The 16,429-nt window shown below is 40.6% G+C and overlaps 1 protein-coding gene across 10 annotated transcripts in view; it reads left to right on the top strand.

Annotated features, from left to right (window-relative positions):
• Nucleotides 1–274: 274 nt before the first annotated feature.
• REPS1 (RALBP1 associated Eps domain containing 1) overlaps nucleotides 275–16,429 on the top strand; it is a 63,881-nt gene continuing 47,726 nt past the window's right edge. For all 10 annotated transcript variants that reach the window (XM_054279477.1, XM_054279476.1, XM_054279479.1 and 7 more), the window contains exons 1-2: nucleotides 275–493; nucleotides 15,826–15,949. In XM_054279477.1, coding sequence (XP_054135452.1) covers nucleotides 341–493; nucleotides 15,826–15,949 — 277 coding nt within the window. In that variant the 5' untranslated portion in view covers nucleotides 275–340. The remainder of the gene's footprint in view (nucleotides 494–15,825; nucleotides 15,950–16,429) is intronic.

Here is a 16,429-nt window from a genome sequence, read left to right as displayed (position 1 = left end):
AGATGGCGCCGGCACCGCGGGGCAGGGCGGCGGACCTTCTCCTCGCTAGCCCCGCCCCTGAGCCCGGCGCTTCCGCCGCCGCCGGCACGGAGGGGGCGGGTTGCCCGCGGCGCTGGGCGCTCCCCACGCCTCCCTTTCCGGGCGGTGGCGCGCGCAGGCGCGGGGGAGGCGCGCAGGCGCGCGGCCGCGTGGGCGGGCGGCGGGGGGAAGGTGCGAGCAGCCGCCCGCGCGCGGCCGCCGGCGGCGCGTGTGTCCCGTGTGTGCCCCCCCCAACCCCCGCCTCCACCGCCGCCTGCCCCCGGCCCCGCCGCCGGATGCGGATGGTCCGCGGCGCTAAAAGATGGAGGGGATGACGCTGAGCGAGGCGGAGCAGCGCTACTACTGCGACCTCTTCTCCTACTGCGACACCGAGAGTACCAAGAAGGTGGCGTCCAACGGGCGCGTCCTGGAGCTCTTCCGCGCCGCGCAGCTGCCCAACGACGTGGTCATGCAGGTACGGCCGCCGCCGCCGCGCCCCCGGGGGTCAGCGGGCTCGGGCACCGCCCCGTCGTGCCGAGATGGCCCCGGCCCGGCCCTGCCCTTCCCCTCCGCCCGGCCCGCGCCCCCTGCCCGCCCCGCAGCCCTTGGGCGGGGGGCGTCCCGCCGGCGGGGACTCGGGGATCGCAGAGTCTGTGGGGTTGGGAGGGACCTGTGGAGATCATCTCGTCCAGGCCCCTGCCGAGGCAGGGTCACCTGGAGCAGGTGATACAGGAACGGGTCCAGGTGGGGTTTGAGGTCTTCAGAGAGACTCCGCCACCTCCCTGGGCCGCCTGTTCAGTCCTCGGTGCAAGGAGGCTCTGCCTCGTGTAGAGGTGAAACTTACTGTGATTTAGTTTATGGCCATTGCTCCTCATCCTGTCGCTGGGCACCACTGGAAAGAGCCTGGCACCATCCCGTTTGAGATATTTATGTGCATTAATGAGATCCTTTCTCAGTCTTCTCTAGACTAAACAGGCCCAGCTCCGTCGGTCTGTCCTGATAAGAGAGCTCCAGACCCTGGTCAGCTTTGTGTCCCTCCGCTGGACTCTGTTAGCTCCTTGTCATTCTTGTACCGAGGAGCTCAGGACTGGACACAGTAGGACGGAGCTGTTGGTGACCGGCCACCTGAGCCCCTCCGGCTGCGAGGGAAGGGCAGGGGACACAGTGAGTTGTGCACCCTGTGCCAGCTCCCCCTCCCCTTATGCACCTCTGACTGCAGGGCTGGGAAGGGGATGGTGATGTCTCTGCTGGCAGCGCCCAGCACCTGGTAGGAAAATATTCCATACCGACAGAGGCCGTCCACAGTGTGAGAACTGCAGAGTGTAAAACTGAGGTTGAGTGAGATTGTTCCCATGATCTGCTGATGATGAACAGCATAGAAGGAAATCTATGGTTTTGTATTGTTAAGAGCTGCTGATACTGGTCCACTTTACCTAAGCCATGCAGGTTTTTTTGGACATCACTTGCTGGCAGGTATTAACTTACCTGTAGTCAGCCAGATGTTTCTAATAACAAAAAATGTGGTGTTAAGGCTGACACGGGCCCATACTTGCAGTATGCATGTGCACAGTTTTAGCACTTCCTTGGCCAGGTTATGTCCAAGACCTGTAGCAGTATTGCAGAGCTACCTGCATAGGGAAAGGGCAAGTCTGCTTTGGTGTGCATATGTGATTATTTGAGGAAGGTATTCCCAGTGAACCATTCTTATGAACAGCTATTTGTAATAATTTGCTGCTCTTGCAGTTCCCTCTGTCATTGTTCAGTGCTTTAAAGTTTACATAGTCTTTTAAGCTGCTGTGGGTAAAGCTGTATTTAGAAAGCCATGCCGCCTTTTATGCGGTTTCATCCTCAGCCTAGTGAGATAAGCAGCCCTTTTAACAAAGTATTAAACTCGCTATTGCTAGAAACACAAATTGCAGGGTACTGAAATTCAGTGCCAGGAGAACACTTACTGACTAGGGTTACTGTTGTTGTGTTTTGGGCCTCCCAGCTTGGGTTAGTTGAAATGAGTTTAAGACACAATGAAGTGGAAGAGGGTTGAATAAGAAATGGTTCTTCCTGGTAAAACCAGTAATCTCTTATTTGATGACTTGCTAGACTGGACTTAATGGTAGGAGAGTCTGCATGCTCTATTATGAGTAAGGTTTCTCAAAGGCCACCCATGGCTGCTTTTTGTGTGTGGCCAGCCAATTTCAGAAAAATCATCCCAGGGAAAGTGAATGTTTACATCTTTGCTGTATTTAGAAATTTCTTTTACATAAAACTTGTCTGAATCAGTGTACAGTACACTAGTACTAGAGACTTTGTGCAGGAATTTAGTGCAAGAACTTGGAAAGACCTGGAATTCTGAAAACAAGTGTCCACAGATTATATCCTTATCTTTTGCAGAGGAGGTCAGATATTTTCCTGCAAAGTAGACTGCATCTGAAGAAGAGAGACTACTCGGGCGTCATTCCATGGGTCCTAAATAAATTAACTCAAGAAGCAGACCTGGCTTATCACTCTAGTGATCTCAAGGAGAGCCTTGCAGTTAAAATGGCAAACAAGATATTAGATTGCCTGAGGAATGAGACTGTAAATAGTACAAAGAAAGTTGAAATGCCCTTAGCAGTTTGACCCATTATGAGTATCTTGTGCAGTCACAGTTGGTCACCTCTAAAGTACCTCGTAGTTTGAAAGTAATTTAGTTGTCTAGCTATTTTGCATTCTTCTTAAGGTATAGCTCTACACCAGGTTAACAGAGGCATGAATATATTGTATTGGGATTCTTCAGAGGGAAGTTGCATTTGATGCTTTGAAAGCTGAGACTATGTAACTTAAACCTCAAGATGAAATAGCTTAAGAAATAAAGAAACTCTGTGAAGAAGGTGGAATTTTCTTTTGACCATACGGGTGCTGTGTGTTTACCTGTTCATTTGAAGCACCTGATGCTTGTGGGAAAATGAACTTGATTCAGTTACCCAATCCTTACATAATCCTGGAATGCAAGTGTAGTACTGGTCACATGAATGCTAAGTACTTTTGAGGGTGTGCAAAACACAGCGTAAAATGGTCGCTCTTCAAGCTCAAGGGGGCCAAGCAGTCCTGAGGAACTACTTTGTAGTTTTTCCTTTTCAATACTACAGGTTGGTAGGTACCTTTGAAGAGTTCAGAACTGACTCCATTGGAAATGAAAATGTCTGACAGTCGCATTTTTAGACTCATAACTTGTTTTAATTGCAAATCTGTTGTCCAAAGGCTGGATATATGTGCAGCCTTTTTTGCAGAGTTGCGTCCTTGTGAGAGATCTGTCTCCCAGGAGCAAATGTGTGTCTCATTGTTCCTAATCAATTTCATTTCTCCCTCTGAGGGACGCTGTCAGCTGCCTGTTTAGTGGGGATAAATGAACATATAGAAGACTGAAACAGTTAAGGGTGTTGTATGCTGAGCTACAGCATCCTGGAAAAGAAAAACTAGATGTCTGTTTTGTACACATCTACAAAAGGACAGCTTTATTACCAGAATAAAATACCATACCAAAGATGCATGTGTCAGAACACCAGTCTCTATTAACCCACATTTCTTCTTTTGTATGCACATCCCTGAAATGAGCATTAAGGTAGAAGACTTGCATAAAAGAGCGAATAATAGTACGTGTGTTGGGGTAAGAAGTCCAACTACTTCACAACAGTTATGAGTCTCCAGATCACTCTCAGGGTGTGGTTTCACATTGCAGCTGACAAAAATCTAATGGTGAGTTGGCACTGAAGAAGGTGCTCCTGTTTTCCCTCAGCCTTGTGTTCCTTCTTGCAAAGATACTCGTGCCTGTCCAGTGCTGTTGTGGCCAGAAAATTAATCACAGCTTTTTGTTGGTTATAACTCTGTATCAGGTGACAGTGGGGTTGAATGAATGTCTGTGCTAGCACACGAAAGGAGGCAGGAGAACTCTCTGACCGAAGGGAAGTAGAGAACTTTCTTTGTTCTAGAGCAGTTGGATATTTTAGTTGTGACCTGGCATGGAGTTTGTTACCTTAAAGCGCTGGAAGATGGAGCTGGCTCTGGCTTTCCTTTGAACAGACAGTGAGCTGGTCCAGGGAGCTTGTTCAGCCAAAAGGTAGAAGGTTGTGTCAAATGTAGTTTTCACTTGCCCCATCTTGTATCTCAGTTGCATGTGCATTGGTGTTTGTGTGTGCAAGCAGCACGACGCAACACGAGTGACCCTGAGCAGCCGTCACCCACCATGTTTATGCACTTCAGGAGCTTCCCTTTGCTGGAGTTCCAGCCTGGTGGAACTGTGACATCCTGTGCACTGGATGTTAGCTGGGATTCCTTGTGTGCCTTGATACAAAAGAAACGTAGTTGCCTGTTCTGGAGTGGCTGCACGGAGGAGCGTGCTCAGGGAAATTGGCTTCAAAGGCATATTTCACATCTGACCTAAAATGCTCTTGTATGTATGCTAATAAAGTCAGTTTTTGGTGTCTCTGCAGTGGTGGGAAAATTGCTTGTAAAAGCTACAGTTAGCCAAAAAATGTATTGTGAAACTCATTACTTGTGTATGGAATGAATATAGTAGCTGTTCCATTTGGTTTGTAGAATTCTTACTTAGGTGAGTTAATCTCAGAATGTTTTCTGAATTTGTACTCTTGATTATGAATCACAGAAACTTCACCAGACAAGAAGCAAGTCAGTGGTGCATATGATACTCATCTGAAATTAATGAGTCAGAGCATCTTGCTTTAAAATACAACGTTACTATATAACTACAATGTGTGAGTATTGGCATATATCTTCTCTAAAATGAATGAACTGTCATCTTCAGTGCTGGCATTGTTCAGCAATGTTACCTAACTTCTAATTTAGTGTTAGAAAGTCTTTGACAGATGAATCACACGGTTATGCCCACTTACTTCAATTACAGTAAGCTTATGTTAGTCCAGTAAAAACCTAGTGTAAAGCTATTTTTAGCTCTTGTTAGCCACTTTCAAGCTTTTTGTTCGTTTTTTAAGGAGTCTTTACAGACAGATTAGTTTTGCTTCTTCTTGTTTCATTGATAGGAAGAATTACACTCTGGTTGTCTACCTTAACTCTCTTAGTTTACTGCCCTCACATCAGAAGTTGTAAGAAAGTGCATACCTGTGATGCAGCTGCTTCATTGAGAAGTCCATACTCTGGGATGCAGGCATGTGCTGCCTTCTGTTGTTCTTGGGGTCCCAGTTTTTGGCAGACAGAGGGAACAGAAGATGCAGTGGTGGTTTTCTCAAATGCCAGAGCTCATTTGCTGACAGGCAGCACAATTATAAATGGAATTACAATCTATAGGCAGAACATGACAAAATGAAATTGCAGGTTCTTGATTTAAAGTGTTGGCTTCTTTGTTGGAAAGTGGCTGTAGAGAGAAAGGAAACTAAGAAAATAACAGCTTGTTCACAATTATTGTGTTGTTGCAGTTACTGTTTCAGTGAATTTTCCTACAGAAAGACTACCTCTTTGTCAAATCAGTAGGGTCTACTAAATGCTAACTTTGAATGGAAGCTGAGCCAGGGCATGCTTAGGATTGCCTGTTTGGTAGAGACATGCAGAAGACTCACACTCATTCTGGTTAATTTGCTGAATTTATTATTCTTTCAGAGCTGATGGGGTAAAAAAATCAGAATTCCTTATATATAGTGAATTTCATGTCTTCCTTTTACTCATAGGAATTTGAAGTAATATATTTAATATATATTACTTATATTATATATATATATATAAGTAATATATTTAAAATAATAGCACTTTCAGATCTTTAAAAAATGTATGCTGTGTGAAAAGCTTTCTTCTCTAATACTGACCTATAACTAGTCTGTAACAAGCTGAAATGAAGAAAAGCACTTTAATCCAACTCATACATTTTGTTTGCTTGAGGTTTTTTTTGTTTGTTTTTTTAAATCTTATATTAACATGTCACTTAGATAAGACATAAAATTAGTTTAGACTCCTTCTGAGGCAATGTTCACAACAGGCCATTATCAAGGTATTCTTCCAGTGTAGATACCTCTAACTATAGCAATTTTCTTACTAATCTGTAGTATGTTTTTAGCTTGAGCACCATAAAATGGATGAATCTGTAGACTTATGACTATAATGTTACCTAATTTACATATAATTTTACATGTTTATATATTTTCATATAAAACATGTTTGCACACATGTATTATGCTGTATCCCAGTCCTCATTTAGTAAACAAGAGTTGTTAAAAACCTGTTGTAAGTGCCTGGATCTGCAGTTAAAAATATCTGATTTGTGAATCACCTATTTTTTCCCCTCAAATGTCACTGTAATAAAGTATTCTCCTTTCAGCTGAGCCGTAGGTTAGCTTTGATTCCCTGTATTGATGAGATACATAAGAGTGTACTTTCTGTTAGTGCCAGGAATGACTTTTAATCTGCTGTTTATCCTGTGAATTATGCTTTGAGTTTCTGCAGAATTCTGGTAGAAATGTTTAATTAAACAAGCAACTGATGTTGCTTTCACAGGGACTGCAGTGGGCTGAAAATTAATTTATTTTTACGATTAGTTAGTTGGAGTGGTCTCATATCTCTGCAGCATTTAGGAAGAGAACAGTCTTTTTTTGCAACAAAAGGTAGGAAGTCATGGCAAAACTTTAGGACTTTAGATTAAGTCTCTTAGACTTACATTTGTTTTTAGTGGAATTCTTGGTGTAATTGGTTTTGAGACTTTGAAATTGATATTCATACTGTACAGTCACTTACGTAGTAAATAATTCGTTCATAATTCTGTATGCCAACACAGCACTCAGATAATTCCAAGTATCACAGCTCAGCTTAGTTTGAAAACAGTTTATTCTTTTCTTTTTAAACATGCTGTCAGATGACAGCAGGGGTGATTAATATCCTTTCTGACATAACTGGATAGAATTCTAGAATCGGAAATATCAGGGCCTTTGGCAAATGTAGCTGTCTTAGAATCAAGTTGGCTGTACGAAATTATGGATTGTAAATTTGATCTTTTACTGGTAAAAGCAATTCTTTTGTGTTAGAAGTTTTAAGTACTTGACTGACTGAAAAATGGCAAACATGCCTTCATCTTAGTCTAATCTTCAGTAAATGTTACTGCAGATCCTGTGAAATTACAGGACTTTGCTGGCAGTCTCTGTAACTTTTCAGTTGTATTTACTAGCTCTCGAAATATTAGTCCTTGCAGACAAGTTTCCTACCTATTTGGTCATAAATATTCACTGGTTTAGGTTAGTCCTTCTTGTAGAGTTCCTAGATGTCAGATTGGAATTCTGCTTTTCTTTTAAATTAGTTTGAAGTCAGAAGTGAGTGTGAGAAAAATATGTTGACTATCAGATTTCTCACTGCAGTTCCAATAATGATTAATGTAAGAGTATATTTCCCTCTTATTCTCCTTCCTTTAGCATTTCTGTTGACCATAAGGATATTCTTAAGCCAGCAATGTAATTTTTTCTAAATTAATGTACCAAGTTAGTGATCATGTTCATGACTTGCTTGTTTTTCCACCTGGGGTTAGTGTCTGAAGAGTTAAATTATCCCTACACTTGTTATACAAAAAATACAGCATAACTTAGGCATGTCTGACTATGTATAGGAACTGTGTTTTGAGAACTTAAAAGACTTGGAAAAGATGACAGTCTGACCTGAATTTCTGGAATGATTGACTGCTGATGTCTAAAATGCTTCTGAAGTAAGGTAGCAGAGCAGTGAGTAGGCTCAGTTTTGAACATATCTTTCAACTTCAGTAATCCCAGAAAAAGATGACCTGGACTGAGCTGTGTAAAATTTAGCATTAGGTGCTGACATACTCCTGTTGCAGACTAGTAGTTGGGAACTTTGTAGAAAAGTCTGTTGTTATTGTTACAATAGTGTGAATGACTTGGTTTTTCTGATTTAAAGCATCTTAAAAGAAACTGAGACCTGGTGTTAACAGTGGAGTCTCAAGTGCAGCTCTGTAATTGTGCAATTTTTAGAACTTTAACCAAGGTTTGTTTAAACTTTGATAGACACATCGTTAAGGCTTCTTGGCCTCTGTGGGAGAAATAGAGCAGTGCAAAGCTAAGTAACTAATTAACAATGCTCAGATTGATACTCAGAGAAGAAAAGACTGGGATGGAAAAGGAGTGTAAAGTAATCGACACAGTAGCTTCAGGTAAACTTACCTGGATGTGCTCAGGAAGAACAGGAACAGACCAGGACAGTCCTTTTTGTCCAGGCCGCAGCATGACCACTAAATCTGGGACCAGCGAATGCCTTAATCTTCGTTTTACATTAGCAAAAGAACCAGAAACTTGTGCTCAATTGGAGTTTTTCTCTGTTAGTATTGTTCTGGCATAGTAATGGAAGGTGATGTGTGGGGAAAATGTTAAAACTGAAAAAGCAAGAAAGTAATTATTAGCAAAGATTATCAATCACTGGAATGCTTCAATTATAGAGAAGGTCTGAAAAGAATGAAAATGTCTGTATAAAGGCTCCTCTCTTCAGCTTTTAGTATTATCGGAAAAATATTCAACTTAATGCTGCATGATAGGAGTATCCACAATTAGAATATATGTGAAGTATCTCTCCAGTGCCTGCTGAAGCTAGATGCTTTCTTGATAATTAAATACAATTAATTCCATTCATTTGTTTATGCTAAGGAAGATAAATTATGTTTTGAAGATCCATAGAGCTTCAGAAGCTTCAGTGTTATTTACTCACATAGACTTCAACCATAAGAACAAGCAAACAAAAGTTTGCTTGCTTAAAGTTAGGGCAAATACTTTTGAAGACTAACTTGATTAGTCTTCATAAGTATTCACTTGGACTTTCAATTATTGCAAGAATAAGACCAAGTACCTCAAAAGATTACAGACGAAGAATGTAATTCTGTGTGCCAGCTGGGGCTTGTGTGCCATTTCTGCTTCAGGCTTTGCTTGTCAAAAACATAAACTGCAAGCCTAAAAATCAAGTTCCAGCTATCTGATGTTGACCAGTGAGAGATACGTGCTATAAGATTCATTGCAGTTTGTTCACAAAAACTTGTACTTTTTCTATTGTAAATAAAGCCTGTGAGTAAATAATTTCTGAAGTTCTGCTGAGGTGTTTGTTGGTTGTACAGTAGACAGATTCAGTTTAATAAAAGAGAAAATAACTAACACAGTAACTTTTTGTTGGCTTACTGAGTGGAGTAATCACATTGTGAGACAGATAAGCAGCAGTTACTCCTCAGGAATGGGGAACTGCAGCTGAGAGCAGAGGAGGGAGGAGCTATTTAGGTTAAGCAGTAATGTAGAATTACGTTGTAAGAGAACACAAGTATGTGGAATATCTCACTTTAAAAGAGCCTCTCTTTATGCATCAAAAATGAGAAATGGTTTTTGTAGTTCCCCAGGCTGTCTTTTGCTGGTTTAGATTTTTTTAAAAATTTCCAGTTCTTCTGGCTACTTTATTACCATTTCTGTTTGTAAAGTGTCTTTCTCATGAGCACCTACTATGCCAAAGAAAAAGCAGTAGAGAAAGTCTTAATACAAGCAAAGGGCAACTCTGCCTTGAAGTCTTCCAGGTGTGACTTTTTACTTGGGAGGATGGTAGTTGCTTTCTAAGTGAGTGTTCATCTGGCTCTCTGTCTTTTCCTTTGTTGGTGCTACTGAACCAATCAGAAGGGTGTAGAATTTTTTATTCTACCCTGTTTTTGAGGGTGTATGACAACATTTTCTTTGAGTTGTAGTCAGGTAGGACAGTCAGTTACTCTAGATATTTGGAAAAGTGGATCCTCTAAGTCAGGGTTTATAGTTACATGTAGGGTGCATCTACCTTATCTTTGTGGATTGATGGGTGGTGGTTGCCATGTACTACCAAATCAGAAGAGAATTACTGACCTCTGGAGAGCCATAGAGCTCTGCATGAGAGACTCTGCAGGTCAGATTCATGTGTAGAGCTTGTAACAGCTTTTGCAGAAGCTGTTAGTAAGACCACAAATTTTGATTGCAAATGGAAAAATCTAAAAGCTACTGCTGCATTAGGAAGTGTCTTTAACAAATGAGGCTAATCCTCTGGGGATCTACATGTTACCAGGAACAACAAGAGGTGTTGCAGACAGCTTTTGGAATGGGTCAAGTTCAGCAATTACCTGAATGTAACTGTTTCAAAAAGCACCACCAATAATAAAAGTTATGTGAGGTTTTTGTGTGTGTATGTGGTGTTCAGCATGTTCACTTGTTAAGAATTTATCTGTCATAAATCAGAGTTTTAAATTTCCGATGATTTTCACTGCTTTTCTATTAACAAAGTGAAAGCATGACTCCAGATCTGACAACCTGTACTCAGGGAGTGGGCATGCTTGTAAAACAGATCCCAAAGTACAGGGGCAGAATAATTCCTCTGAGCCTTAAAGTACTGGGTCATTTTTTGAACAGCTAATTATTTCTGATGTGATTAATTCTGAAATTTCATTTAACTGAAACAGATGTATGTTTGACCCTGGAATGACCTGTAAGAATGGAAATCTTAGCTCTAAGTATCTATAGAGAATTAATTGTCCAAGTGGATGAGTAGCTTTTTCTTCCTGGTGGCATTTTAGCAGTCTGCTTCCACTGTGGATCTGTGCAGTGTGAAAATCAAGGGCAGAGAAGTATTAGGAGGAGCTCAGACAGTAAGAGACTCTAAATAGTTCACTGCCACAGAGCGTGTTGTCTTGGAAGTCCTCCAGCACTATTGGTTTTATTTCTTTCAAAACCTGTGTTCTGAAGCCAGGTTTGTGAAATTGACTGAGATGTGTCTTCATGGAACAATCAGTGAAACCTTACTATTTGTTATGCAACCGAGAACTGCAATGCCCTAAATATACTCTGTGCTTTGGAATTCTTAGTATCAACTGATTAACTGTATTTACTACAATGCCTAAGTACCTAACAAGATAAATGTACATATTGGAGGTAATTTTACACTGGCTGTTCAGCAGCACATGAACATTTTCTGCTTCACACTGACTGAATATTAAATATAGCAGTATTAATTATCCTTCATAGATGCATTTTGCAAATGATCTTTGGATAGGTGTAAGACTGTTGAAATGTTTGCGATTTGTTGAAACATAAAATTCAGAGCAATACTTGGACTGTTTCTTTTAGTGGCATTGTTTTTTTATCTGTCTACAATTGGTTTTTTATTTGTGTCTCACCTTGTACCAAGCTTTGTGAAGCCCTGTGAAGAACTGGGTCAGAGAGTTGATTTGGTTAAATATAGCTCATCAAAAGAAGGATCTTTGTCAGTTCTCTGTCTTGTTCCTGTTGCACAGTGCAACAGTTGTTGCATCTGTGAAGCTACCTGTCAAGGGATATCTTTGAAGAGAAGTTAAAAATTCTAACTAATATTAGCAGACTAATCAGTATTGCTTTGTCCAGTTGGCAGTAGGTGAGAGACTGTAGTTGGAAAACTGTGCCAGGCTGTGGTCAGCGATTAGTGAGGTAGATTGAGATAAATGAAGTGACAGGAATTGATCTAACAGCAGTTGCAGAATAATGTGATTAGAAGATAACAGACTGGGAGGACAGAAATGTATTCAAGCTAGGGAAAAACGAGTGAAGGAGATTTTCATAGTTCTTCAGTGTGAAGGGATGGTCAGGGGTTTTTTCCACTACAATAGCAATGATGAAGAAACTTTTTCAATTTACATCACACATCCCTGAATTACATTAGAGATGTGGCTGATTTTGTTGTACCTGAGGTGAGTGGAGTACATGACTTCAGGACAGCATCATTGTAGGACAGTGTGTTCTAGAAACCAATTTGAGGTTCTATTCCAATAAAGTTTTAAGTTGGAAAACGTTCTGTTTTATGTTTTCAGTTTGAAGGCTCATCAATGAACTATTGCGTATGGGATACAGGAATAACATCGTTGATATGATACATTTTAAAATTTTAAACTGTGAATTAAAATCAGTCCACAATCAGTTACATTTTTATTAACTAACAAAACTGGAGCAAGATATAGTAAATTTTTTATCTTTTTTGTATCTTGAGTGAACAACTTTTTCTAAAATGTAATGCTTGTTTTTCATTTGAAGGTTGTTAATATGCACAGTAAAACTCAAAATCATTTTGTAAATATTGAAGCACGAGTATATTTATATGGTTTGGTTTAACTCAAGTTTGTATCAAATATATATTGTATAATAATGTGAGAACTTGTTTTGTATTTCTGGTGCATGGTTTACATGGAATTGTCCATGGTCTTTGTTAAATTTAAACATAAGAGAAAACTTTGTTACTGTAAAGGTGATCACTCAAAGAGGCTGTCTGGAGAGGTTGTTGAGTTTCCCTACTTGGATATATATACTCAAAATCTCAGCTAGACACAGTCCAAAGCAACCTGCTGAGCCTGCTTTGAGCAGGGGGAGTGGAGCAAATGATCTCCAGAGGACCTTTGCAAGTTCAACTATTGTGTGATTCTGTGTAGGGTTTCTTTGTGTTTAACAATTTTCATGTTTATAATCTTGCTGTAAGACTTCTTTTTTAATCAACAGTGTCCTAGTTTGGATGAGATGATACAAAAGGTCCTCCTCTAGGTTTGTTCACTCCCCCTCCCATGAGCACACAGCATATCTGTTTTAGCTTCCAGCCTGCTAAAGTTGTCTTCAGGTCTTGCCTCTTGCCACCCTCTGGTATGGAACAGTAGGTGCTTAAGTAACTCTCTCCAAGCAGATGAAATATTTTTATCTTTACTGTGTAGGTGGCATGTATGTTGCTTCATTTATTGTTTTAGCATTGAAGTCATCCCTGTTTAAATACTGTTTTACTTCTGCATGAATAATATTTACAGATAATGGGCTTCATTTGCCTTGTAGAAGAACCTGGGGGCAGGGAGACTGTGATATTCTGGAAGACAGTCCCAGAGAGATTTCATGAGTTCTGGGAAGTGTGTTTCACTGCATTTGATAGAGAAATTATTTGTTCCACTTCACCTGGCATTTGTAAAGGTTCACAAACCTCTTGAAGTTCAGGGGCCTCTTATTTGAAACCTGTAAGGGTTCTAGAAGGCATCTGCTTGAAGCAGTGCCCTTTGACAACATACTGCTTCCCAGCCATGTCTGGTTTCTGCCAGCTCCTGGTATTTCTGATGTTGTTGTTACATATTTGTGGTATGATGACTGCGCATGCAGTTTAGTAATTCACAGCTACTGCACAGAGGTGTGGTTTTGTAAGTTTTTTGTTTGTTTGGGGGTTTTGGGTTTTTTGGGGGGTTTTTTTTGGTTTTTTTTATCAAGGGAGTTCAACCGTTCTGGAGCTGAGTTGTTTGCCTTACTCTAGTAAATTGCAGTAGTATGACCTCAGGTTCTTTATATCTAAGGAAATTAAAACAATTGTGAAGCATTTTGTCTTGAAGATGGCTCTGCATTCCTTGAAGAGTTTAGGGAAATTCCTTATCCTCTCTCTTCTTAAGCAGATGAAAGCCCTAAATCTCAGAGAAGCAGTTATTTGATAATTTTTTTTATTATTCCCCCATTCAGTATAACTTATTACCTGTTTCTTGCTTAAATCCCGCTTCAGGGAATTTCCAGGTACACTGTTTTGAGTATGTTTGGGCATGATGTCACTCAGCAGAGGAGTTTCCACCAGATGCTTGCATCTAATGATTTTTCTCAGGCCTTCAGTCATGTTTCTAATTAGGTTATATTCTGTATTTGAAACAGAGGACTCCTTTAGCTAGCTGTGAATGGATTTGACACCTCTTGTTCAGCAGCAGGAGAGCATTCTTTTTTGAGGGGGGTGGGTAGGACTGGGTGGTTTTTGTTTTGGTTTTTTTTTTTGTATCCTTAGCTTTTTGCTTTTCTTGATACTTACATCTGATGTATTTATATAAATTTACTTTGAATCCATGCTTACCTTTTCTTTCCTTTCTGATAGTTACCTATCACAGTAGCTTAGTTATTAATTCAGTTTTTAACTGAAGTTTTTTTTCTATCTGGCAGTACTGACAAGATCCAAGAAAAGGTAGTTTGTAGTTCAGCTGTGACTTTAAAATTGCTCAAAGCCATTACTGCCTAATGATTCCATAAGCTCAAAATGCCTCTATCATTGCTCCTTTTCATAAGACTCATGAAAGTCTGGTTAACCCATCTGTTGGTGCTAGGCCACTGAATCCACAAGCTTTTTCTATTTTGCTTGTAGTCAAGTATGTCAATGTTCCATCAGTCTTCCAGCATACAGTGCTTTATAAAAGAATTGCTCTTGCTGTCACACTGGTTTTGATTCGTAGCTCTCCTTTAGCTCTGCTAGTTATTTAAACTCAGGATGATTATTTCTGGCATTAGGTTGAGTAAAGGTTTAAATGTCGATGGCTCAGTTTTTATTTGAATTGTCATCTGTCACTGACAGTTACACTGTGACTTCTTTCCGGGTGGGACTTTTTGTACTCTCACCAACCTGTTGAAATCACTGTGTTGTATTCAACTGTATTGAATTCTTTTTTTGTTCAGTGGATTTTGGAAAATGCTCTGTGATCCTCTGACTTCTCTCCAGACATCATGCTGCAGAAATACTACAGTGGGAAAATACACATAACGGAGGAGCTATGGGACAATGTATAAAGTGTGATGCAGACACAGACGACTGATTTAATGCAGTATTTTTTGTCCAGCAGGATTTGAGCTGCACCTACAACCCTAAACCTACTGATCCTCTTGTGACTTTTTTGGAACTGTTTGTCAACTTCTTGCACCTTCCTGTAATGGGTTTTACAGCAGCTTATTTCCATGAGGTTCCAGAATCCTGGTGCATGGCAAGGAGATAACCAAGTAGTTTTTTGTTGAGCTGCATCTGGCTCAGTTGTAGTTGATAAACCCATCTGATTCATTGGATAGAGTTACTGAAGTCTGTTTTCTGATCTGGTGGTGCTGAAGCACACAGGCTAATAGCTTTGTGCATTGGGTGGCTCGGTTATTGTTGTGTGAAACCTCACGTCTTTAGCTGGAACTTGCCTGCACTAGGGCTCCTCTGTACTCAGAACTGGTGAGGACAGAAATTAATACCCATGGATGTAAATTAGTCTGAGATTCTCTGCACTGATGGTCACAGGCAAAGTCTCATGGACTTCTGTGGCTGAAATGAGATTGAAAGAGAAAAACTAGTAGTATTACAAAAAGATGATGGGTCTCTAGAGAAATATCAAGTCGATGGGATCGTTCTGAGCATATTGAAAGAGCTAGCTAATGTGTTGCAAGCCACGTTTCTCTGTGAATAGTTGTGGAAGTCAGGGTTGTGTCTCAGTGACTGGAGAAAGATGTTACAGTCATCTTCAGGAATGTAAAGGAAGATTTGTTTAGGAAACTGCATGCTGGTCAGCTGCAGTTTGGTCCCTGAGGAATTGTGGAGCTAGTCTGTTTAGAAGCCATTTCTAGGCATATGAAGGTGAAAACAGTAATTAGGATTACCAAGAGTGCTTGTCCACCAGATTGTCTGGAACTGTGATTGAGGGAAGAGAAGCAGTGATGCCATCTGCATTGACTTCAACAAGTGTTTCACTGTGGTATTCCAAGAGCATCTTTGTGTCTCATTTGGAACATTGCAGTCTAGACGAGACTGCTCAGTAGATAAAAAAGCAGTCTGGATCATTTAGCTCTGAGTCTGATTTGGAGTGTGTCATGCTTGGTATCTTATCAGTGACCTGGCACAAGCTGGAATGCCCTTCAGTAAGATTGCAGGTCATCATTGTGGAGCGGGATGCGCTCAGTGTGTTTGAAAACATGGCATGCTGCTCTGAAATGGATGAAATCTGTATAGCTGTCATGTTTAAAATTTCTTTCTAAAAGTAACTGTGTTTCATTTCAGATTATGGAGCTCTGTGGTGCAACAAGACTTGGCTATTTCGGAAGAAGTCAATTTTACATTGCTTTGAAACTTGTTGCTGTGGCCCAATCTGGTCTCCCTCTAAGAGTGGAAAGCTTAAATACAGGTAACCACAGGATGGGGGGAGGGGGGATTGAGCTGCTGAGTGCAGTTATTGCTAGTTGGCTTACATATTCTTACAGAGTACCCTTGTAAATTAGTGGGATATATCTTTATCTGTGTTGCTAATTTAAAAATTTAGAGAAACTGAGAGAGTGTTTGCTTACTGTGCAGTAAATGCAAGTTGAAATACTCATTGAATAAGTATTGCATTCACCATGGGACAAATTAACAACTTGTACCTTGCTACATAGGAGCAAGTTAATTCTATAGATTACTGATGTGAGAAATTGTGTGCCATGTCCTCTGAATGAAATACTAAGAGGAGTAATGTGAACTGGAAGGAGAAGAAGAATGCAACATTTGCAGGCTTTTGTAGCTGCTGGGTTTCCAAAGCCTTGATTGTGACAGATGGAAGGTTATCTTTTCTAACATTACGTTTCTTTGCACTTGGTTTGACAGTTTTTTCCCTTTTAAGAGCCAACAT

Source organism: Melozone crissalis, unplaced genomic scaffold (genome assembly GCF_028551555.1).
Source record: "Melozone crissalis strain CALT ecotype California unplaced genomic scaffold, PUWL_Pcris_2 ptg000027l_1, whole genome shotgun sequence".
NCBI lineage: Eukaryota > Metazoa > Chordata > Aves > Passeriformes > Passerellidae > Melozone > Melozone crissalis.
The sequence above is the reverse complement of the archived record's forward strand: the minus strand, read 5'-3'. Positions and strand labels throughout refer to the sequence as shown.